Genomic DNA, 25,398 nt, shown 5'->3' with positions numbered 1-25,398 from the left:
AGTGTGTAAAAAAAGACTATATGTTATAAAATATGTAGTAATAGTTATTTGATGTAAAATTGTTGATAATCAGTTGATAATAATATGCCAGTAAATGACAGTAAAAATGATATACTGAGAGTACTACAACAGACAACATGGGGGTCATTCATCAGTCCAGTATGTGTCATATTTTCAAGTAGGCCCACTGGATAAGATGAAAAATGTAGCATGACAAATAATTCACATATGAAGAGTTTGTTTGTAAATTGTATTTTTTTCTATTTTATTAATAGATAGTGATTCAAATTAATGGAAACTAAGTAACAAAATAATTTTGTAACTGGAAAATACCAAACCAATGCTATATCTGCCTATATACAATTGTCTGCAACTGAAGCTTTTGCTATTTATGATCTTTTATATGTTTTATAGGTCCCATGCTACTCATGGGAATCATTCTGTTATGGGAAAAGCAAATGACTAAAGAATCAATTTTTATTATTGTTTTCTGAAATAATTAAACTGACTATGACAATAGCCATGCGTTATTTTGTTGAAAAGATATTCGTTTATTTGAATCAATCAAGGAAACTCAGATTTTATTGAGGTGCATTTGCATGTTTCAGTTAAAACTGCCTCGAAATCGGTTTTAAGGTAATTTTAGGTGCAGATTCTTATTTCAACAGGTGAAAGACATGAACTGAACAGTAAGTGACAATTGTTGAACAGGTTTCCCCTTCAAAATCAAATTCACCCGTTCAGTTCATGTTTTTCCCTTGTTAAAATAAGAATCTGCACCTAAAATCTAAATGATGGAAACAGGTAAATGGGGAGGGGGCAACACAAATTACTGATAGTATTGTGTCGTGTCGCACCTAGTCTGTTGCCTCAAAGTGCTAAACAGATAAACCAAATGTACCTCACGGAACGTTGTGAGGGAGGGCAAGACTATACTCATGAGACAATTTCGATAAAAAATTAATAGATCTTTATTAGTGCAATGCTAACAATAAAATCAGCATGTTATGAAACAGCAATGGCACCACAGGTAGGGTGTCAAAGAGATACAATCATTGGTGGTGAAACACCGCAGAAATGCAGCCAAACCCTGGACATCATGGAGACTATGCATATATCAAAAGGGGTGCAGCAGAAGAGACTGGATACAAAGTAGCAAAGGGACCTATTAGGTATTATCTGAAGAAAAGTGTATGTATTACATAAAAAAAGCATAGAGAAAGCCTATCATGTACAAAATCATAAAAAGACCTCCAGATGGTGGGTACCAGTCCTTACCAGGTTGAGCATTCGCCTGGGAGTATTGTCTTACCCTCCCTCCCCTCGTTCTGTGGGGTATATTTGATTTACTTAAAACCACCTAAAAACTGATGCAGTTTTATCTAAAACATGTGAATGCACCATCAATAAAATCTCAATAAACCCTCAATGCAACTTATAGCACCTTAAAATTGGTGATTTTGATGCAATTATTGTGATGCAATTATAACTGCAATGTATGACCACACCCAAAATCAAATTCACCCATTCATTTTATGTCTTTTACCTGTTAAATCAACAAAACTGCACTAAAAATCACCTCAAAACTGATTGCAGTGCAATTTTTACTGAAATGTGAAAACTGTTCCGCACTCACTCCACTCTGCCCCCCTCAGTACTTACATAAGAATATAACAGGTGAGGCATTGACAATTTAATGAATAATGGCATACAAAAAAACTACATTTACACATATTATATTACAAATATTATATACACTCACCGGCCACTTTATTTGGTACACCTGTCCAACTGCTCGTTAACACTTAATTTCTAATCAGCCAATCACATGGCGGCAACTCAGTGCATTTAGGCATGTAGACATGGCCAGACAATCTCCTGCAGTTCAAACCGAGCATCGGTATGGGAAAGAAAGGTGATTTGAGTGCCTTTGACGTGGCATGGTTGTTGGTGTCAGAAGGGCTGGTCTGAGTATTTCAGAAACTGCTGATCTACTGGGATTTTCACGCACAACCATCTCTAGGGTTTACATTGAATGGTCCGAAAAAGAAAAAACATCCAGTGAGCGGCAGTTCTGTGGGAGGAAATGCCTTGTTGATGCCAGAGGTCAGAGGAGAATGGGCAGACTGGTTCGAGCTGATAGAAAGGCAACAGTGACTCAAATCACCACCCGTTACAACCAAGGTAGGCAGAAGAGCATCTCTGAACGCACAGTACGTCGAACTTTGAGGCAGATGGGCTACAGCAGCAGAAGACCACACCTGGTGCCACTCCTTTCAGCTAAGAACAGGAAAGTGAGGTTTAATTTGCACAAGCTCATCGAAATTGGACAGTAGAAGATTGGAAAAACGTTGCCTGGTCTGATGAGTCTCGATTTCTGCTACGACATTCGGAGGGTAGGGTCAGAATTTGGCGTCAACAACATGAAAGCATGGATCCATCCAGCCTTGTATCAACGGTTCAGGCTGGTGGTGGTGGTGTCATGGTGTGGGGAATATTTTCTTGGCACTCTTTGGGCCCCTTGGTACCAATTGAGCATCGTTGCAACGCCACAGCCTACCTGAGTATTGTTGCTGACCGTGTCCATCCCTTTATGACCACAATGTACCCAACATCTGATGGCTACTTTCAGCAGGATAATGCGCCATGTCATAAAGCTGGAATCATCTCAGACTGGTTTCTTGAACATGACAATGAGTTCACTGTACTCAAATGGCCTCCACAGTCACCAGATCTCAATCCAATAGAGCATCTTTGGGATGGGGTGGAACGGGAGATTCGCATCATGGATGTGCAGCTGACAAATCTGCAGCAACTGTGTGATGCCATCATGTCAATACGGACCAAAATCTCTGAGGAATGCTTCCAGCACCTTGTTCTATTCCACGAAGAATTGAGGCAGTTCTGAAGGCAAAAGGGGGTCAAACCCGTTACTAGCATGGTGTACCTAATAAAGTGGCCGGTGAGTGTATTACAAAAGCAGATAATATAAAAGACCATATATTTTCTCAATATATATAGATTAGATGAGTTTGTGCCATTTCTCTAGAACATCTTCCTAGGACCATAGCATATTTCAACCCAAGGCCTGACACACACAGATTTGCCAAATCACACACTTCACATTCTTTACTTCGGTATAGACAGGGAAGCCATGGCTTGGCTGCTAAAGGAAATGGCCGTGTGAGAGAGGAACTCCATTGCAACCACCACCTAAAGTGCACAAAACAGCCACTGAACAGCATCTATTTAGCTGAAAATGCCATGGAAACTACATGGGACTCCATTGGACACTACATACCAAAGGAGATGCAGGAGATGCAGATCAACAAAGATGGTGCTGGGAAAAGCAAAGACATGGGATTTGCTAGGTGGTATTTTACCATCTAGTTGGTGTGATGCGTACGTATGAGGGAAGATTCTATTGTTAGCTGACAGGTGTGTCAGGTAGGTATGAAAGGAATATGTGTGCTTATAATATTTGAATATATTTAGGGCCACTTGACAACACAGTTCTCTTAATGCTCTTAGGCTGAGACAGTTATGTAAGACTGTTTTGGCAAGCTCTTTTTATCACTGTAAAATATGTTGCTGCTCAATTACGAACCACAAAAGGTATCCAGCTATCCCAGGAAATATTGATCCAAAACTACACTTCTATTTGTACCTCTGGAAGACCATCACACAGTCAGCATTATGAAAAAATATTACATAAAACAAGGCAACAATTAGCCACTGTGAATTGTTATTGGTGTATGAATAAAGAGTCCAGCTCCCATCTCCCGATGCACGTAAACATCACCTCCAAGACCTCCGGTGAAATACGGACCACAAAAGGTATCCAGCACTCCCAGGAAATATTGATCCAAAACTTTATATCTTTTAAAGCATATCTTACAGTGGTGCATACGAAGAAGCAAACATGTAATCAGGTACACAGACCTATGTGTTTCGCTTTACAGCTTAATCATGGTTTGCTGTAAAGCAAAACACGTAGGTCTGTGTACCTGATTACATGTTTGCTTCTTTGTATGCACCACTGTTATGCTTTTAAAGAAATAAAGTTTTGGATCAATGTTTCCTGGGAGTGCTGGATACCTTTTGTGGTTCGTATTTGACCGGAGGTCTTCGAGGTGATGTTTACGTGCATTGGGAGATGGGAGCTGGATTAATTGTTACCTTGTTTTATGTAATATTTTTTCATAATTCTGACTGTGTGATGGTCATTCAGAGGTACAAATAGAAGTGTCTGGGCCCTTTAGCGGACTTCTGCATGACGCCCACCTTCCACATAAAAATATATATATACATTTGTACACACCAAGTTTACATAATGACACATATTTACACACATATATATGAACACAAATATATAATCATACATACACACAATCTACAGTTATACACACAAAGTTCTATAGTCAAATACTTGCATTTATAAATTTTTACACACATACATACATGTATACACTTACATGTTCTCATATTTATATTGTACACACAGCATATACACACAATATACACACTGATACACACAGTGAACATAAGAACAGACGTAAACTTTGTCAATAATACACTAACAAGCCCATACTACTTGAATACATAAATAATCTAGTCATGTTTGCATCATTAGGAAACAATCACTGGAGACTATAGTATCTCAAATGGACATGATCTGCAGACCTAAATTGCATTGAAAACCTATGAGATTAGTTTAGTAGACATGTATATGATCGTAACTCTTTACACCAGACCCTCAATGCCCTGAGGGATACTCTTCAAGAACTGTAGGATCTTATGTCTCAGCAGATGAGATGCCATTGTCAATCCATAATTGAGGCTCAAGGTCACAAAATGAGTTATTAAGATGTTTTTTCCTGTGGGTGTACCCAACACCAGTTGAATTTTGTTAATTTGTTTTATTTATTTGTTTTTCTGTATGATCTAAATACCACAAACTTAGAGTCTGTCCATAACACTTTTTTTCCAACCTTCCTCTTTTCAATGTCTGTGTATTTTTGCCCATATTAATCTTTTTCTTTTATTATCCACTCTCAGATATGGCTTTTTCTTTGCCACTCTGCACTGAAGGCCTGCAGTCGCCTCTTCGCTGTAGAGGTTGACACTGGCATTTGGCAGGTACTATTTAATGTAGAGACTCTAATGTACTTGTCTTGTTGCTTAGTTATGCAGCGGGGTCTCCCACTTCTGTTTCTACTCTTGTTAGAACCTATTTGTGCTCTCCCCTTAAGGAAGTAGTACACACTCATATATACTCTGGAAATTCTTTTTGCATGACAAAGGTTGGATATTAAGCTTTGCAGATGCGTTGACATACCTCAAATGAAAAATAAATCCAAGCTTAAAAATGCAAAGCCATATTATTTATGAATATGTTGTACTTGTTTCGCTACTATGTTTCGAACATAACTAGTCAAACATTTTTTTTTTATATATATGTATTTGCTATTGATTTCTGTAAGACACCTGTTCTTTTCTACATGTACCATATTTATGTATGCAGTTTTATGGTTTACATTGATAATAATCAGATAAAAATGTGGTTTACTATTTTATTGTCTATGAATAAATTGCTTATCTAAAGCTTTTTTCACATCTTGATTCTTTAATGTATAAATCACCGGGTTCAACATTGGACATACAACACTATAAAGAACAGAAATGATTCTGTCTTTGGCCATAGAATATGAAGAAGTTGGGCGCACATAGCTAAAAAGGACACTACCAAAGTATAAAATGACCACAGTAAGGTGGGAGCTACAAGTGGAAAATGCCCTATGTCTTCTCTCAGTGGATTTCATTTTTATTATAGTTACAATGATGTAAATGTAAGAAATAATAATGCACAGGAAAGGTGTCCAACCAATGAAGACTCCGATACACAGTAGCAGCCTTTCATTGATTGAGGTATCATCACATGAAATGGAAAGCATTGGCGGTATGTCACAATAAAAGTAATTTATTGTGTTGGAATTGCAAAAGTGAAGACGAAATGTAAAGAAAGTATGGACTACAGAATTTACAAGTCCAGCAAACCATGATATACCAGCAAGAATACAGCAGTTCTGATCATTCATAAGCGTAGAATACCTGAGGGGTTTGCAGACTGCAAGAAAACGATCATAGGACATCACAGCAAGTAGAACACATTCAGTGCCTACAAGTGCAATAAATGTGTACATTTGGATCACACAGCCTGAAAAAGAAATTAACTTTCTCTCTGCTAAGAGCAATTGCAGCATTTTTGGCATTGTAGTTGAAGTATAGCAAATGTCCAAGAAAGATAAATTTCTCAAAAAGAAGTACATTGGCATATGTAGGCTTGTGTCCAGAAATGAAATCAAGATAATAACTACATTACCTCCTAATGCCAGTAAATATATGATAAGGATAGTACAGAAGATAATAATTTTCAGATCATGGCTGTCTGTAAGTGCCAGAATGAAAAAGTCTTGGATGAAAGTCTGATTCATACTGATAAGATATTTACCAAACCTGAAATAGATTAAAATAAACAGTTATCAAAATCAGTGTAAGCATTAAATAATATTTTTTTAAAGAAGTTTCTTTTGGTCATCGATTGGAACAAAATAATTTTTAAAAATTCTAGCCTTGTGCCACTAAGCTACTAAGACAAGGTCCAAATTATTATTATGCCTCAGTTATTCCCTGGAACTTAAAGGTCATCTACCACCAGATTACTGGCGGTAAAACGTCCTAACTAGACTTCTAATTAGACATCTACCACCAGTTCAATGAAATATGAACTTTGTAAAACAGCCAGAGGCGCTCTTTCAGAAGGCAACTGAGCACATTCTAATTTTTTTTGCATGCCCCCCTTAGCAAGCCTCCTCCTGCTCCCGGCTGTGGAATTATGATCCAGCTGGCGACGTCAGAGACGGAGCATGGAGAGAGTGGGACATGTGCTCTCTCCTAAATAGCCGGCCAGGAGCAGCAGGAGGCTTGTAGTGGGTTTGTGCATAAATTAAACCTGAACAAGCAGTCTAATTAGGATACCCTACAACCAGTAAACTGGTGGTAGAAGTCTTTTAAGGTTTATATTGACATTCAGTTGTGGTTAACACCAAACACCCCCTTTTTCACTGAAGCATTATTATTAATGGTAGGTGACGAGCATATGCACTGTTGGCAAAGAGAAATAAATTACTCCTCAGAAAGTGAAGTGTTTTCTGCACAAGCTCCATATGTACAGAGCCATATAGGATCCATAGGTGACCTAAGTATGAAATTAGAACCTATTAACTTCTAATTCTGATATTTTTAACTACTGTAGCCTAGTTCCACAAAATCAAGCCCAACAACCAACTCATCAAATGAACAATAAAAAAGTTATGACACTCATTATATGAGTACACAAAATCTGATTGTGTTTTTCAAAACAGTTGGTTCATATAGTGCAAAATGATTAAAGCGCCACATACTATATAGGTCTAGTATTGTTTTAATCATTCAATCATTCAATAGATGCAATTGTGGAGATTTATGGGGGATTTATCAGACAGCCATCTGTGAGACTTTTTTGAGCAAAAGTTTGTGACTTTTTGAAAGAAAAAAACACCACACAAAGGAGAAATGATAGACTAACAGGCACAGATGCAATTTAACACAAGGAGAATCCACCAAGTCAAATAAAACTAGAAAACTAGACAACAAAGAAACTAGACAACTAGAAAATTAGAAAAGAGAAAAGATAAATAAATCAACCTCAACATGTTATTCATACTTTATGAAATAGCTTCCTTAATTTAGCCAAGACATTTTTTTAAAGATGCTGTTTTATAGCCAAAATAAGTAGAAGAAAAAACTGAAAAATAAAGTGTGTTGCTGTTCTATTTATCCTTTCAAAATGAGTCCCCCATCTTGCCAAGCATTGACTATAAGACCTCATCCCACACTCATCACATAATTTTCTGGGTATAATATCATCTGATGACTCCTAGAATATCCTTACAAATCTCCCTTAACTTCAATACAGTAGATAATGTTTTAACCAACTGTGTTAGCCCATCTCTTACTCAACTAAGACACATGTTTGAAATCCAATTTAAGGATATAATCCAACAATGTGATATTTAGAGACTCTGATTGTTGTGCATATGCTGAGAAAATTGGGCTTACATACACAGTTTAGGATGGTTATATTAGAACTGCTGCTGAAGCTCTCACATGAAAATCCCACAGTAGGTAACATGTGTGTGAAGGTCTAAGAGTATATTTGCATGAAAAAGATTGTCTCAGAAATTCATGCAACTTCATTTAAAAGTGGCTTGAGAAAATGCATACCCATGCTGCAGAAAGAAAGAAAAAAAAATAAATGTGCAGCAGAGCCATGAAAGTCATTTATAAAGCAGAAAGGTTTGTAACAAATGTTGCTACACAGTCCTCAACATTTTCTTAAGGTTTAATACACATGGATCATTTTGCATTTTTTATCATGTGAATTGAGACTCCAGATAGAATTTGTTTTATTTTCTTAGATTACACATTCACGCTACTTCTATGAAATTCTGCTTTTCTCCCAGAATTCTTATTGAAAAAAAAACATACACTGAATATAGCAATGTTTGAATCACTGGACACACAGTAACTTGCACTACAAAGAGAAGGAAGAAAATGGTAATCTCATATAACAGTTTAAGTTGAAATTTTATAGAAGAATATGTATAATACTAGGATACAATTTTCATAGATAGTATTTATGGAGTGTTTTGTGCTGGAAGGCTTCAAACACAGAATGAATAAATTCATTACCTTTTTAATAAGACTTTACCTCCTAGAAATCATCAATTCCTGTCCATGCAGCTCTAAACCTCTATCAATACAAGAGAACAAGAGAGAACGGGAAGACATTGACAATTATTGCTTCTCATTCTGTCCTGAGAGATATATAAGGAGGGTAATGAATATACCATAGGATTTGTGTACCTGGAGAATTCCGATGCTAATTTTAAACTCAAATTTCTTGTTTTAAAATCTTTCTTTTATTACATAACATGCAATACCCCATTGTACTGCTGGATTAGAAACAAAGAGATTCCATATTATAGAATACTGTATACAGGCACTCCCCGGGTTACGAACATGATAGGTTCTGTAGGTTTGTTCTTAAGTTGGATTTGTATGTAAGTCGGAACTGTATATTTTATCATTGTAACCCCAGACAGAATTATTTTGGTCTCTGTGACAAATGGATTTTAAAAATGTTGTATTGTCATAAGAACCACCATTAATAATAAAGCTTAATTTCAGACACCTTTGATAATTATTACAGCTGTTTATTGTAGCCTAAGAATAAAGTACAGTAATTTAACAATGTCCAAAGGTCCGTTTGTAATTAGGGGTCGTCTGTAAGTCGGATGTTCTTAGGTAGGGGACCGCCTGTATTGAGATCTATAGATTGGTGGTAATGTGGTTGAAACATTTAAAGCATTTATTTTTAAATCTAACTTCAAAGTGCTCTATGAGTCTTATATAAAATAAGTGATTAGAATTGTATTCTGTAAATATAGATTAAAGAATAAATAATAAGTAAGCCAAACACAGAACAACAGATCTTTTAGAAAAGTTAGGGTGTGTGGCATGAATATCTAAGTCTAAACTCGCTAAGTCTAATGCAAAATAAAATTGTATCTGCGTACATAAATCAATTAGGAGCTGGGGGCTGTGTTTTATAGCTCTCCCGTGTTCTTGATTGTCACATATTATATGGGTCTGTCCCTGCTTTCTTAATTTTTCCAGAAGTTCTCTCGATTGTGTTTTGGATAGCCTGTTAATCTTACTTAAGACTTGTATATATCTGTTGTTTGTCTTTCATTATCGTTTACCTATCCGCTGTTATTCCGCTTTCCCTGTCTCAGACCTGTGTTAGTATTCTGTGCACCAGTGTGAACACTGGTCTATTCCTGTATTCCGGTTACCTGTCCGCTTCACCATCCAGCAGCTGCCAGACGAAGTAAGCCTTCCCTGTCATCTAGTAGTGTCACTCAGGGACCGTCAGTTAGGTTACTGATAGTGGATTCACCCTTATCAGGGTGATTTATCTGTTTTAGGCAGGGCCTTAGCCCGCAGGGACGTCGCAGGGTGAGTTCGCCACCACCTACCTAGTCAGGTAGTGGTTGTGTGTTTGCTGGACTAGTGCTGACAACCACACATTAAATGGCACACTGAACCACGCACAAAAAACAGACTTTAAGTGAACAAAGGCTTAAAGGATACCAAAAGGCTAAACTAAGGGCAGCGTTTTAACCATTGTATTATTATTACAATTATTAATGGGGTATTCCAAGAAAGACAAGATTCTTAAATTTGAGGATAACCTCATAACACATTCTTTATGTTAGGATCAGTGGATCCTCTGGACCACCGCGGGAGATGTAACTAGCCAACACCCGGAACCGGAGCCTAGCGGCACCTGGTTTTCACCGGAGCCCGCCGCAAAGCGGGTTGGACTTGCTGCGGCAGGATACCACTAGGTCGTTCCCAGGTGTGACTAGCCCACGGTGGCAGCCGAGGTCGAGGTACCTTAACGGATGACAAACTCGTAGTCGGGTCCAGGCACAGGGTCAGGGCAGGCGGCAGAGATGCAACGTCAGGTTCAAGTCCGGGGTCAGCAACAGGAGGTCCAGGCAGGAGGGAACGGGAACACAGGCACACAGCAACAGGGAGGAACACAGGTAACACGGCAACACAGGACTCAGGAACGGGAACACACAGGAATACACTGGAACGCAGGAATACAGGAATACGCAGGAACACAGCAATACTCGCTAGGAAGCTTTCTCTAAGGCTAAGGTGCACAAAGATCCGGCAGGGAATGATGGGAAACAAAGGGTTATATACAAAACAGGAAATGACCAATACTAATCACCTGTGCGCTGGCCCTTTAAATCGTGAGGCAGTGCCGCGCGCGCGCCCTAGGGAGCGGGGCCGCGCGTGAGACCCAGTCCGGACGGGAGCGGGAGCCAGGAGAGGTGAGTGCACCGGAGCAGCACTGGGGCAGCGGAGGGAGCCACGGGTGCACCCGCGATCCGCGATATGGATCGCGGGGGTGCCCGCAACGGAGGCACGGGTGCACCCGCGATCCGTGGTATGGATCGCGGGGGTGCCCGTGACAGTACCCCCCCCCCTTCGGCCTCCCCCTCTTCTTCTTGGTCCCAAGAAACCTCTGGAGGAGAGTCCGATCAAAAATATTCTCTTCAGGCTCCCAGGATCTCTCCTCAGGCCCGAACCCCTTCCAATCTACAAGGAAGAACCGCTTACCCCTTACGAACTTCATGTCCAGAACCTCCTTGACTTCATATACATCTGGAGAATCAGCCTCAGGAGCCGGAGGAGGGAATTGCTGGGTGAAGCGGTTCAAGACGACTGGCTTCAGGAGGGATACATGAAAGGAGTTCGGGATGCGCATAGATGGAGGAAGGCGGAGCTTGTATGCCACTTGATTAATGCGCTTGATTACCTCAAAGGGGCCAAGGAACCGGGGCCCAAGTTTATAGCTGGGTATCTTAAGCCGAACGTATCTGGAGGATAGCCATACTTTGTCACCAGGAGAGAAGACAGGAGGAGCTCGACGTCTTTTATCAGCCTGGGTCTTGGTACGGTCTGAAGCTCGTAGAAGGGACTGGCGGGTCTGGTCCCAAACAGCCTTGAGATCCTGCACCAGATCCTCCACCGCAGGGACAACAGAGGGAGTAGACAGCGGGAGAGGTGGGCGAGGAATACGTCCATAGACCACGAAGAACGGAGCCGAACCAGTAGATCCCGAGTCCAGAGAATTGTAAGAGAACTCAGCCCAAGGTAGAAGGTCAGTCCAATTGTCTTGACGGGCTGAGACGAAGTGGCGCAAGTAGCAGCCCAAAGTCTGGTTCACCCTCTCTACTTGACCATTCGACTGAGGGTGGTAAGCAGAAGAAAAGTCAAGGATGACCTGCAGTTGGTTACATAAAGAACGCCAGAATTTAGAGACAAACTGGACTCCTCGATCGGACACAATGTGAAGCGGAAGGCCATGCAGACGGAAGATATGTTTGAAGAACAAACTGGCAAGCTGTGGAGAAGACGGAAGACCTGGAAGGGGAACAAAATGGGACATTTTGGAAAACCGGTCCGTCACCACCCAGATGACAGTATTGCCCGAGGAGACAGGCAAATCAGTAACAAAGTCCATTGCCACGTGAGACCACGGGCGACTGGGTATCGGCAACGGGAGTAACAGTCCAGCCGGTTTGAGACGAGAGGCTTTATTGCGGGCACAGGAGGAGCAGGATCCCACAAACTCCCGAACATCTTTGACCAGGTCTGGCCACCAGTAATAGCGGGAGATGAGGGCCAAGGAGCGCTGCACCCCAGGGTGCCCAGCCAGACGAGAAGAATGTCCCCAAGACAGAATCCTCTTCCTGAGAGCAGGTCTAACATAGTCTTGCCAGGAGGCAGCTGCCGAAGGTCCACCAGAGCTGCAACAACAAGCTGATCAGGAGAAATTATGTGCCGAGGAACTGGTTCATCTCCAACAACATCTGACGAACGGGACAGAGCATCAGCCTTGACATTCTTGTCTGCCGGACGAAAATGAATCAGCAAGTCAAAGCGGGAGAAGAACAAAGACCACCGGGCTTGCCTGGGATTCAGGCGCTGGGCTGTCTGGAGATACAGAAGATTCTTGTGGTCAGTGTACACACAAACAGGATGGAGAGCTCCCTCCAGAAGATATCGCCATTCTTCAAGAGCAAGTTTGATGGCTAATAGTTCTCTGTCTCCAATGGAATAATTTCTCTCAGCTGGAGAAAAAGTCTTGGAAAAGAAACCGCAAGTCAAAGTTTGGCCCTTGGGCCCTTTCTGAGTGAGCACCGCTCCAGCTCCTATGGAGGATGCGTCCACCTCCAGAAGAAAGGGTTTGTCCGTATCTGGCCTAGAGAGTACGGGAGCCGAGGAGAAAGCAGACTTTAACTTGGAGAAGGCCATTTCAGCAGCTGGAGACCAGGCACGTGGATTGGCACCCTTCTTGGTGAGCGCCACGATGGGGGACACCAGAGTGGAGAAATGGGGAATAAACTGACGGTAATAGTTCGCAAACCCCAGGAACCTCTGTATGGCTCGGAGACCCTCTGGACGTGGCCACTGAAGAACTGCAGACAGCTTCGCGGGGTCCATCTGGAGGCCTCTGTTGGAAATTATGTAACCAAGGAAGGGAAGGCAGTGCTGGTGAAACAGGCATTTTTCTAACTTGGCATAGAGGTGATTGGCACGAAGTCGACCTAGAACTTGTCGTACGTGTGCCTGGTGGGACTCAAGGTCTGGAGAGTACACCAAGATGTCATCGAGGTAGACCACGACACAAGTATAAAGAAGGTCCCGAAAAATGTCGTTCACAAACTCCTGAAAAACAGCAGGGGCATTACACAGTCCAAAGTTGCATCACTAGGTACTCAAAGTGCCCGTCACGGGTGTTAAACGCTGTCTTCCACTCATCACCTTTGCGGATCCGGATGAGATTGTAAGCACCACGGAGGTCCAGCTTGGAGAACACCTTGGAACCACGTAGGCGATCAAAGAGTTCTGTAATCAACGGCAGGGGGTAACGGTTTTTTACCGTGATCTTATTCAGCCCACGATAGTCTATACAGGGACGTAGGGAGCCGTCCTTCTTGGTAACGAAGAAAAAACCTGCGCCAGCCGGAGAGGAGGACTTGCGTATAAAACCCCTCTGCAGATTCTCCTTGATGTAGTCGGACATGGCTAGAGACTCAGGTACAGAAAGAGGGTAGACACGACCTCTGGGAGGAGTGGCGCCAGGAAGAAGATCCACAGGGCAATCATAGGGACGATGTGGTGGTAGAATCTCCGCCTGCTTCTTGGAGAAAACGTCCGAAAAGTCCCGATAACAAGCTGGCAGACCCTCCAGAGACTTGGGAGCCAGAGTCGAAGTCCTCACAGGTAGCGGACGGGGAATCTGCATACAACGTGAAGCACAGTTCGGACCCCAACGGAGGATATGCCCGGAGGACCAGTCCAGTACAGGGGCATGAAGCTGCAACCAGGGGAGACCCAGCAGTAGAGCAGATGTGCTTTGGGGCAGCACAAAAAACGAAAGTCTCTCTTGATGTAGGGCACCAACTTGCAGAAGCAGGGGCTCCGTGCGAAACCAGATGGGTACGGAGAGAATCTGACCATTGACCGAGGCAATAGACAATGGCTTCTCGAGACGAACCACCGGGAAGTGATGCCGAGAGACCAAGGCTGCATCCACGAAGTTCGCTGTAGAGCCCGAGTCCAGGAAGGCAGTAACCTGGATCTGGGTACCGGTACCAACGCTGAGGAGCACGGGAAGAGTCAGACGTGGAGAAGCTGTATTTACACCTAGGGACGCTTCTCCCAAGAAGCCTAGGTGCTGGCGTTTCCCGGACGTTGAGGACGGACAGGACAGGAACCGATGAAATGCTCAGGGCTGGCACAGTACAGACAGAGGTTCTCCTGTCGGCGTCTTGAACGCTCTCGTAGAGTGAGCCGGGTTCGGTCAACCTGCATGGGTTCCTCAGCAGAAGATTCAGGCGGACCCTGGAGCGGCCTTTGGAAGACTGGCGCCAGGCGAGGAATGCGTCTAACACGGCCTTGGGGATACTCGGAGCGTAGTTCCTCAGCTCGCTCCTTAAACCGAACATCAATTCGAGTGGCCAAGGTGATGAGGTCACTCAGAGTAGATGGAAGATCCCGAGCTGCCAGTGCGTCCTTGACCTGCGCAGAGAGCCCTTTCTTAAATGTAGAGATGAGGGCTGCATCGTTCCACGCAAGTTCAGAAGCCAGGGTGCGGAATTGAACTGCGTACTCTCCCACCGATGAGTTGCCCTGACGCAAGTTCAACAATGCAGACTCCGCAGAGGAGGCTCGTGCTGGTTCCTCGAAGACTGCCCGGAACTCTGACAGAAACGCAGTGAGGTTAGACACAACCGGGTCATCTCTGTCCCAAAGCGGAGTAGCCCAGGCCAGGGCTTTCCCGGAAAGAAGGCTGAGGACAAATGCCACCTTGGACCGCTCTGTGGCAAATTGCGACGGCATCAGTTCTATGTGCAAGGAGCACTGGGTTATGAAGCCCCTGCACATCTTTGGATCTCCATCATACTTGCCGGGCAAAGAGAGGCGTAGCCTGGGTTCAGCAGCAGGAAGATAAGCCGGGGCAGCAGGGGTCGCAGCGGCCGCTTCAGGAGACTGTTGCTGATGTTGGGTAGCAAGTAGTTGTTGGAGCATGGCGGTGACTTGCTCTAGCTGATTCCGCTGTGCTGCAATCTGCCGGGATTGGTGGATCACGATGGTGGCGAGATCAGGCTGACTGGGAGAAGGAGCCTCGGCGGGATCCATGGCCGGATCTTACTATTAGGATCAGTGGATCCTCTGGACCACCGCGGGAGATGTAACTAGCCAACACCCGGAACCGGAGCCTAGCGGCACCTGGTTTTCACCAGAGCCCGCCGCAAAGCGGGTTGGACTTGCTGCGGCAGGATACCACTAGGTCGTTCCCAGGTGTGACTAGCCCACGGTGGCAGCCGAGGTCGAGGTACCTTAACGGATGACAAACTCGTAGTCGGGTCCAGGCACAGGGTCAGGGCAGGCGGCAGAGATGCAACGTCAGGTTCAAGTCCGGGGTCAGCAACAGGAGGTCCAGGCAGGAGGGAACGGGAACACAGGCACACAGCAACAGGGAGGAACACAGGTAACACGGCAACACAGGACTCAGGAACGGGAACACACAGGAATACACTGGAACGCAGGAATACAGGAATACGCAGGAACACAGCAATACTCGCTAGGAAGCTTTCTCTAAGGCTAAGGGGCACAAAGATCTGGCAGGGAATGATGGGAAACAAAGGGTTATATACAAAACAGGAAATGACCAATACTAATCACCTGTGCGCTGGCCCTTTAAATCTTGAGGCAGTGCCGCGCGCGCGCCCTAGGGAGCGGGGCCGCGCGCGAGACCCAGTCCGGACGGGAGCGGGAGCCAGGAGAGGTGAGTGCACCGGAGCAGCACTGGGGCAGCGGAGGGAGGCACGGGTGCACCCGCGATCCGCGATATGGATTGCGGGGGTGCCCGCAACGGAGGCACGGGTGCACCCGCGATCCGTGGTATGGATCGCGGGGGTGCCCGTGACACTTTAATTCAATGTTATTAACAAAAATAAAGCATTGCACAGAAATAATTCCAACTAGAGATGAGCGAGCATACTCGTCCGAGCTTGATGCTCGGTCGAGCATTAGCGTACTCACCACTGCTCATTGCTTGGACGAGTATTCCGCCAGCTCGAGAAAATGTCATCTCGCAGCGTTTTGATTTTTGGTGGAGCCAATCACAAGCCAGGAGACTCTGCAGTACATCCAGCATCACGTGGTACACTTACATGTCGATAGCAGTGGTTGGCTGGCCGGATCAGGTGACCCTGGAATATACTAGCCCCTGCCCACGCTGCTTGGATCATTCTCTGTCTGGATGCCGTTAGGGATAGAGCTGCTGCTGGTCAGGGATAGCATTAGGGTGTTGTATTAGATTACTGTTAGGCAGGAGTGATTCTACAAGAACCCAACAGCCCTTTTTAGACTTACAATATCGTTTTTCAAAAGTTAAAGTGACAGTCACAGCACAAAATCCTTTTGTGTGCTGTCAGTGTTGGTTAGAACTAGCCATAGCAATCATCTTCTGAGGTTGCTGTCTGATTTCTTCTGCATGTTTTGTTCTATAAAACAAAAAAAAAAAATCACCCAAAAAAATTTACAATTTATATATATATTTTTTGTCTATAAAATGGACTTTAGTTTGGAAAATGTTGAACCCGAGAGCTAAGGGTAGAGGATGAGGGCATGGGCATCTAATTACTGCGGGGGTCAGAGGCCGTGGGCGGGGTGAGACACCACCTGCTGATGAGGGAGCAGGGGAACGCCGCAGAGCTACACTCCCTAGCTTCATGTCTCAACTTACTGGGACCCGTGGTAGAGCACTGTTGAGGCCAGAACAGTGCGAACAGGTGATGTCGTGGATTGCGGTCAATGCTTCAACTAATTTGTCCACCAGTCAGTCTTCCACGCAGTCCACCTACGATACCCAAGAGAGCACTCCTCCAGCTCCTCCACCTCAACCTCTTTCCCCCCAGTCTGCCCCCTTCCCAGGAAAATTTGGAATTTGAGCCAGCATACTCTGAGGAACTGTTTTCTGGACCCTTCCCTGAGTCAGAAACCACTTGTCAGGTTGCTGCTGAGCTCTTTCCTGATGCGCAGGTTTTCCAACAGTCACAGTCTGTGGATGATAATGACATTGTTGACGTAGCGGAAGAAGTGTGTAAAGAGGTGTCGGACGATGAGGAGACACGGTTGTCAGTGGTGAAGTTGTTGAAAGGGCAGGAAGTCTGAGAGCGAGCAGACTGAGGGATCGGAGGACGATGAGGTGACAGACCCAAGCTGGGTTGATAGGCCGGGTGAAGACAGTGCTTCTGAGACAGAGGCGAGTCCTATACCAGAACAGGTTGGAAGAGGCAGTGGTGGGGATAGATTTTCTGAAGTCTGGAGGTTCTTTAAAGAAACAGCGGATGACTGATGGACTGTGGTGTGCAACATGTGACACACCAGGATCAGCAGGGGTTTCACCACTACTAGCTTAACCACCACCAGTATGCACAGGCATATGAATGCTAAACACCCCACTCAATGGAACCAAGGCCGTTCACCTCCGGCTGGGCACACCACTGCTCCTTCCCCTGAGTCATGCCGAGGACCCCGGCACAAACACCTCCCGCTCAAAAACCACACCGTCGCCTCCACGATCCTCCACAGCGTCCACCAATGTCTCCATGTGCAGCGTTCAGCTGTCTATACCCCAGACGCTGGAGCGCAAGAGGAAATACAGTTCCGCCCACCCACACTCCCAACCCCTCAACGTCCACATCTCCAAATTACTGAGCCTGGAGATGCTGCCCTATAGGCTGGTAGAGACCTAGGCCCTTTGCAACCTCATGGCTGTGGCCACCCCTCGGTGCTGAATAACTTTGAGGAGTCAACACAGATCATCAGCCTCACCATCCCGCTGCTTGGCCTGTTGAAAAACTCTCTGGTCAGCATGAAGTCGGAAGCTTTGCGCTCGTCACAAGAGACGGGGCAAGAAGATTCCCTTGTTGATAGCCAGAGCACCCTCCGGTCTGTTTCTCAGCACGTATTGGAGGAGGTGGAGGAGGATGAGGAGGAGGAAGAGGAGGAGAATGTTGGCGAGACAGAAGAGGGGACCATTGCTCACTCCTCAACTGTTCAGCATTTGTGGGCAGAAGAAGAGGAGTTGGAGGAGGAAATGGAGAGTCAGACCAGTGAGGGGAGTGAATTGTTGCGCGTTAGGACTCTGGCGCATATGGCAGATTTCATGCTAGGCGGCTTATCCCGTGACTCTCGCGTTCAAAGAATTTTTTCCAGCAACGATTACAGTGTATTCACTCTCCTGGAGCCATGGTACAAGCAAAATCTTTCCACTCTCATCCCTGTAAAGGAAAGGAGTGTGAGAGTACATGAATACCAGCAGGCCCTTGTGCACAAGCTGAAACAGTCTTTCTGACACCGCTAGCGGCAGAGGGCATACATCTGCGGGACAAGTAGCGAGGGAGGGTAGGCGAGCAGGCAGCTTTGCCAAAGTTATGTCACCCCAGCAAGACACTGTCACCTGTACCCAGTCTCGGCAAAGTAGCGGTGATCTTTACGGAAAGATGGTGAGGGAGTACGTAGCTGACCATACCATCGTCCTAAATGATCACACAGCTCCCTACAACTACTGGGTTTCAAAGCTGGACATCTGGCCCGAACTGGCGCTGTACGCCTTGGAGGTTCTTGCCTGCCTTGCCAGAGCGGGTTTTCAGTGCAGCTGGTGGCATCATCACGCCTGTCGACTGACTGTGCTGACAGGCTGACGCTAATCAAGATGAATCAAGCATGGATTTCTCATGATTTCCATTCTCCACCAGGTAAAAGCAGCTCAACCTGAATAACTCTCATGTGTATACTCCTCCTCCTCATTCTCCTCCTTCTCTTTGTACACTAAAGCAGAGGCAACTGGCTATTTTTTTCCAGGGCCAACTGGCTCTAGCTATAGTACTCTATGTACTCTAAAGTACTCTAGTACAAAAAATATTTGGGAGTGCCACGTACAGGTACTCTATGTATTTAATTTTTCTGGAGGGCCACCTACCCAGTCCTCTGTTTTAGAAAATTTTTGGGAGTGCCACATGCAGGTACTCTATGTAGCAGCAAAAATTATAAAAAAAACAGTGCAGCACACTTCCATACCACAGGAGCTAACACCACAGTCCGAGATGGATCCAACAAGTCACACATTAAACAATAAAGAAAGGAGTACAAAAAAAACTCTGACCGGAGCTCTCAATGAATCCAATACGGCTGTTGTTCAAAGTTCCTTCAAAGATCTTCAATTATATTCTACCGATGAGGAAAGTTTTGCAACAAGATGTAGGTCACTATTTAGAACTTCCTTAAGGCGCAGTTTTCTCCTTAAACTCCCTCAACAGTGTGGTAGCAAAAACTAAAAGAGAAAGTAGGCACCAAATCGCATAGTATGTTCTTAAAACCTTGGATTTTATTCTTAAAGGCTCCACTCGCGAAGAAACCCAGGTTTGGGCGAGTGAGTGGGGCTGGAATCCCGTTTTGTATATTGTTTTATGCGCATTTTAAACATACTCTTGTGAGTATAACTTTTAAGAATAAAATCCAAGGTTTTAAGAACGTACTATGCGATTTAGTGCCTACTTTCTCTTTTAGTTTTTGCTACCACACTGTTGAGTGAGTTTAAGGAGAAAACTGCACCTTAAGGATGTTCTGAATAGTGACCTACATCTTGTTGCAAAACTTTCCTCATCGGTAGATTATAATTGAAGATCTTTGAAGGAATTTTGAACAACAGCCGTATTGGATTCATTGGGAACTCCGGTCAGAGTTTTTTTATACTCCTTTCTTTAGGTACTCTATGTATTTAATTTTTCTTGAGGGCCACCTATCCGGTCCTCTGTTTTAAAAACTTTTTGGGATTGCCACATACAGGTACTCTATGTATTTAATTTTTCTGGAGGGCAACCTACCCGGTCCTCTGTTTTAAAAAAAATTTTGGGAGTGCCACAAACAGGTACTCTATCTATTTAATTTTTGATCCATGCATGTTGCCCCTGCTGTTACCTGTCCATTTTCGTGGCGTTTCCATCATTTTCTGAGGTTTCCAGGTTTTTAGCCAAGCTTCCCTGTGCAGAGCCTTGGTCCCCTTGAAAAATGATTGAGTCTCCCATTGACTTCAATGGGGTTCGTTATTCGAAACGAGCATTCGAGCATTGGAAAAAGTTTGACTTGAGTAACGAGCACTCGAACAATTTAGTGCTCGCTCATCTCTAATTCCAACCTATCTCTATCAATCCCTGGATTGACCGTAAATCTTCTGAATCTGTTCGGCTTTTTCTTATGAATAGCTTCTCTTGTCTGCACTGCTCTCTGCCTCCTACCCCTCCCCTTGCATTACAAGACCAACTCAGACACAGGCAGGATAAGTTCTTGATCCTAGAGGAGGGGGAGGCATAGCAGATCTGACTGTGTGTGTTATAGGTGAGGTAGCAGAGCTAGAGTGTGTCATTGTGTCTTATTTCTATCTGTCTCATCTCTCTTTTTTATGTCAGATATTAGTAGACTGTTCAGAAGCTAAATGAAAGTATAGATAAACCCTGGACCCTGACAATCTAAGCACATTGTCAGCACACAGCATCTCATAGCACAGATGAATCATGAAATGCCTCCTCAGAAAGTCTGCTCCCAATCTTACGCTGGCCGTCACTGAGTGATAGGACCAAAACCAGCAATAAAACTAAGTAAAATTGTAAAACAAGGGGTTAAAAATGATTTTTATTGTGACTTTTTCTCATGGGCAAATCACTTAAATTTATTAAGACAGTTTTATTAATTCTATGGTTGATAAATAAGGTAGAGAAAGAAAGGAGCATTATGGGGCTTTGTATTGAAATCCTATCCCTCTACCGCAACCCCAAAATAAATGGGAGTCTCTCTGACTCTTTCCCCATCCACAACAGCACCCATGAGGGATGCCCCCTTTCTCCGCTCCTATACACAGAGACTTCATGGTTTCACTGAGACTGTAAACACTTAAGCCACTTGTAATGTTTCGGTTTCACTGAAATCACACAAGCGGCTTGAGTGTTTACGGTCTCGCTGAAACCATGAAGTCTGTGTGGACACTACCCCTGACTATGGACTGTTACTATAGAATGGAAGCCGAATCTAAGTGTCACCCAGAGTTCACCAGAGCCTGCCACAAAGCCGGTTGGACTTGCTGTGAAGGGATACCACCAGGTACCACCAGGACATGGTCGCAGGAATACACGAGAGCAGGCTTCTTGTGATAGATCTGTGACTTATCTTGGAGCTCTGCTGCAGTTTTGGCCCTTTAATAAATCTCTCAGCAGTCTTTGGGATTTTTTTACAAAGTAAAGTCCAGAGTAGCACTCCAGACATATATACTTCTAAGTGACAGGTGGCAGCCAATGAAGAGTAGCAAATCAGATGGTTTATTGCATGGCTACTTTTTGCCCTCTTAACTCTGACTCTCTGTGACTTACAAGAATATTACACAAACGTAACACAAATCTAACTATCATATATTTATTCTCTTTCTTAAAAATATTCAATTTTAATTACGAAATGTATCAATATTTATCTACATTTTTTAACATAAAGACATCAAGCATGCTTGACATCAAGCATGACCTTCACAAAGCCTTATGATAGGATGCAGGATTAAAATAAAACCAGTGTATCTATTCCAGAAGCAACAGATTCCCAACTGTAGACAGCACTGTTTTGGCCTTATTGGGTCTTTTCAGTACAGCGTACTAGTCAAAAGCCTCTCACTCCGCCAAACCAGTTTCTTATACTGTACTGAAGAAACCCAACCAGGTCAAAACAGTACTGTCTACACTTGGGAATCTGTTCCTTCTGAAATAGATATACTGGTTTGGTTTTAATCCCGCATCATATCATAAGGCTTCCTTAAGGTCATACTTGATGTCAATGGAGCTGCCATACAAGGTAGCTAAAAGAGGCGTGGTTATCCTTATCCCATCCTGGAAAATGTATTTGCATATTTTCCCAGAGCTAAGGTATAGACATCTGGGAGGTGGTGTGGCCCTAATCATATAGTTGTGTCGCCAAGGCTTCCTGATAGATGATTCAATGTTTGATTGATGAATTCATATCATGCTACAGACAAGATTGATGCATCATTGTTTAGGTTTTGTTATAGCTTATTTCAACTGTCCTTTTTAATTTGTTTTGTTCATGGATTTCCATCATTTGAATATCTCGACACACTATAACAGATAACCCCTTCAAAATTTTTTCGTTTCCATATTTCACTCCTCTCCTTCCACAAGCCATAACTTTTATTTTTTTTTCATTTAGAAAGCTATATGTTGTTTTGCTATGTGAGAAAAAAAATTATTTTCTAGTGGCATAATTTAATATACTGTACCATGTACTAGGAAGGTGGAAAAATAATCCAGGTGGTGTATTAAAGGGGGTGATACCACACCAAATTACGATGGGCGGAAGGGACTCAGTAAAAGTCTCTGTTATCTGATATAACTGGTAACAAGATGTCGTCACAATTTTTTTATATGTTTTTGTTTTTTTTAAGTTCTACATACCAAAATTCTGAAAGCAGGTGTCAGTCTCTTGCCATGTACTTATTTAGTGAATTTTACTTTTATATTGAAAATTTGCTTATAAAAGGCTCTTTTAACATCTTGGTTTCTTAAAGTATATATTATTGGGTTTAACATTGGAGTCACAACACTGTATAACACTGAGATGACTTTGTCTTTATCCAATGAATGTGTAGAAGCTGGCCTGACATAATTTGAAATGGAACTTCCATAGTACAAAATAACTACAATTACATGCGAGAGACACGTAGAAAAAGCCTTTTGTCTTCCTTTGGTTGACCTAATTTTTATTATGGTCACAATAATATATATGTATGACACAATAATACACAGAAATGGAGTCCAGGCAATGAAAACACCTATAGACTGTAGTAAAAGTTCGTTGACAAAGGTATCATCACAAGATAACAACAAGAGTGGAGGGATGTCACAAAAAAAATAATTGATTTGGTTTGAATCACAAAAATTCAACTGGAATGTGAAGTATGTGTGAATGATAGAATTCAGTAGTCCACTAGCCCAAGAGACAGCGGCCATAGTATTAGTCACCTTTTGGTTCATTTTAACATAATATTGTAAAGGATTACATATAGCTACAAAACGATCATATGACATAAATCCAAGCAAAATGCACTCTGTGCCAATACATGCAAAGAAAAAATATAGCTGCATAATACAACCGATAAATGAGATAATTTTCTTCTCCACCACCAATGCTTGTAACATCTTGGGTATGGTAGTTGAAGTATAGCATATATCTAAAAATGACAAATTTGATAGGAAAAAATACATAGGTATATGAAGACTCTTTTCCAGTTGATACAGTATCATAATTGTCAGGTTCCCCAGAAAAGCTATCACATAGATGAGAAGGAGTACACAAAAAAGAAAAGGTTTCATACTGGGGTTATCTGATAACCCAAGTACTTGAAAGTCTGTGATAGTTGTCTGGTTAACATTCATTGTATTCGCTGGCATCAATATTGTTACATTTATACATTATATTTAAAGAAGTCACCATGTGAAAATCAGTCTTCTCTTTCTGATATTGCTTTTGTTGCTGAAATGTGAACTATTTTCATAATTTGTTTCAAAGCAGAACAGAAATATAAGAACAAGCATAAAAATACTTTTTTTCTTAGTGACTACGTTAAAGTAGTTGGTACATGCAAAGTACTTCTATAACAAAAACATAATTTTAAGTTCATTTCAAATTACGTTTAATATGATCATTCTATAATTTGTAGAGCACCATTAAGTCCACTGCATTAATGTAATATGGGTTTACATACTTTGCACAAAACAGACTCTAATAAGTACCAACCACACAAAACTAGGCTCCATGGACACAACTGTAGGAAAAACTTGTTTGTGTCGCTTCATGTAAATAGAAGGTTATGTAAGTAAAATAAATGATGGGGTTATTGTGCATTGTAGACACTTCGAAGAGGCACTGTAAATGTTCAGGTCAAGATTGAAAGTTTAGGAGTTGGGGGACAGTCAGACATGACTGTATGTTGAGTGCATCAACGAAGCCTTGGAGAGGGTTGTGAGAAGAATGGATAAATCAGTGGAATGGAGAGTGCAGAGCTAAGACAATAGTGGTATTGTAGAAGGAAGCAATGGTTTCTGCTTCATTGAATTAAAATAAGGTATAGAGTGGTAGGAATATCATTATGATGGCATGAAGTTTGAGGTGTGAAATCTTTTTGACTGTAAAAAAAAAATTATATTTAAATTAAAATGCATATAACCTGGATGTAAATGGCACAAGTACACTAAACATAAATAAATTATACCTCATCTTTAACACCTTAAGAACTTGTGACATAACTGTACCTCACAGTGTTGTTAAAGTTGTATGAAGAGTACTCGCAGGCTGTCCTCTTTACTGCTGCGGTATAGGATACAGAAGAGTGGGAATGGAGGCCAACCCTACGGCCTGGGTTCTGTGTGCATTTACAAATTCCTCCGGTGTACAACAGTAAAAAATATTAAAACTGATTGTATTATTTTTAATTAAATTATTTTACATTTTTCATAATGTATGCTAATCAATCAAAAAATCCCTGGTAAATAATTGAGCAAAAATTCACATTAATAAAAAAAACTGTTTGCTGGTGATACATTTCTAAGTAACCAGCATATTTATACAGAATATATCAGCAATTTAACAGTATGTTGTCAGTAACAGTATGATTGTAAATAAAGTCATTCCTTATTCTGGGCCTCAAGCATTGTAAGGAACTGTTAACATTTTATGATCTTTGCACTGAACTGCTTCACAGCTTTCCCCCTCTGCTCTGAGTAAAATTTATATTTTCTAACCATTCCAGGTCAGTATTGACTTTAACGCAAGCCACTCAGTGGGAGACTGGGAGAAGTAGGATGTCAACCCACATCCACCTCTGTGTCTTAAACTATGAATAATGACTAAAAGATTGCAGTCTTATGTTTTAAGTGCAGGAGAGTTTCATTGAGGGTCAATTATGTTAGGCTTTTCTCTTTGTTTGTCTTATATGTGCGTAAAAAATTGAGACTTTTCTGCTTACCTTGCAAAGTTACCCTGTTTCCCCGAAAATAAGACAGTGTCTAATTTTTGCTCCTA

The 25,398-nt window shown here is 42.7% G+C and overlaps 2 protein-coding genes across 2 annotated transcripts; both read right to left on the bottom strand.

The window, feature by feature from the left end:
• Window positions 1-5,573: 5,573 nt before the first annotated feature.
• LOC140114989 (olfactory receptor 5V1-like) lies at window positions 5,574-9,856 on the bottom strand. The gene is made up of 2 exons (XM_072132755.1): window positions 9,822-9,856; window positions 5,574-6,516 (listed from the first exon to the last, which is right to left on the bottom strand). Exons 1-2 carry the CDS (start codon window positions 9,854-9,856, stop codon window positions 5,574-5,576), a joined length of 978 nt encoding a protein of 325 aa, XP_071988856.1.
• A 12,955-nt stretch (window positions 9,857-22,811) lies between these two features.
• Window positions 22,812-23,753, bottom strand: LOC140114833 (olfactory receptor 5V1-like). The gene has a single exon (XM_072132741.1). It carries the CDS (start codon window positions 23,751-23,753, stop codon window positions 22,812-22,814), a length of 942 nt encoding a protein of 313 aa, XP_071988842.1.
• Between the last annotated feature and the right edge of the window lie 1,645 nt (window positions 23,754-25,398).

Source organism: Engystomops pustulosus, chromosome 1 (genome assembly GCF_040894005.1).
Source record: "Engystomops pustulosus chromosome 1, aEngPut4.maternal, whole genome shotgun sequence".
Lineage (NCBI taxonomy): Eukaryota > Metazoa > Chordata > Amphibia > Anura > Leptodactylidae > Engystomops > Engystomops pustulosus.
Note: the sequence above shows the minus strand (reverse complement) of the source record. Positions and strands in the feature narration are given on the sequence as shown.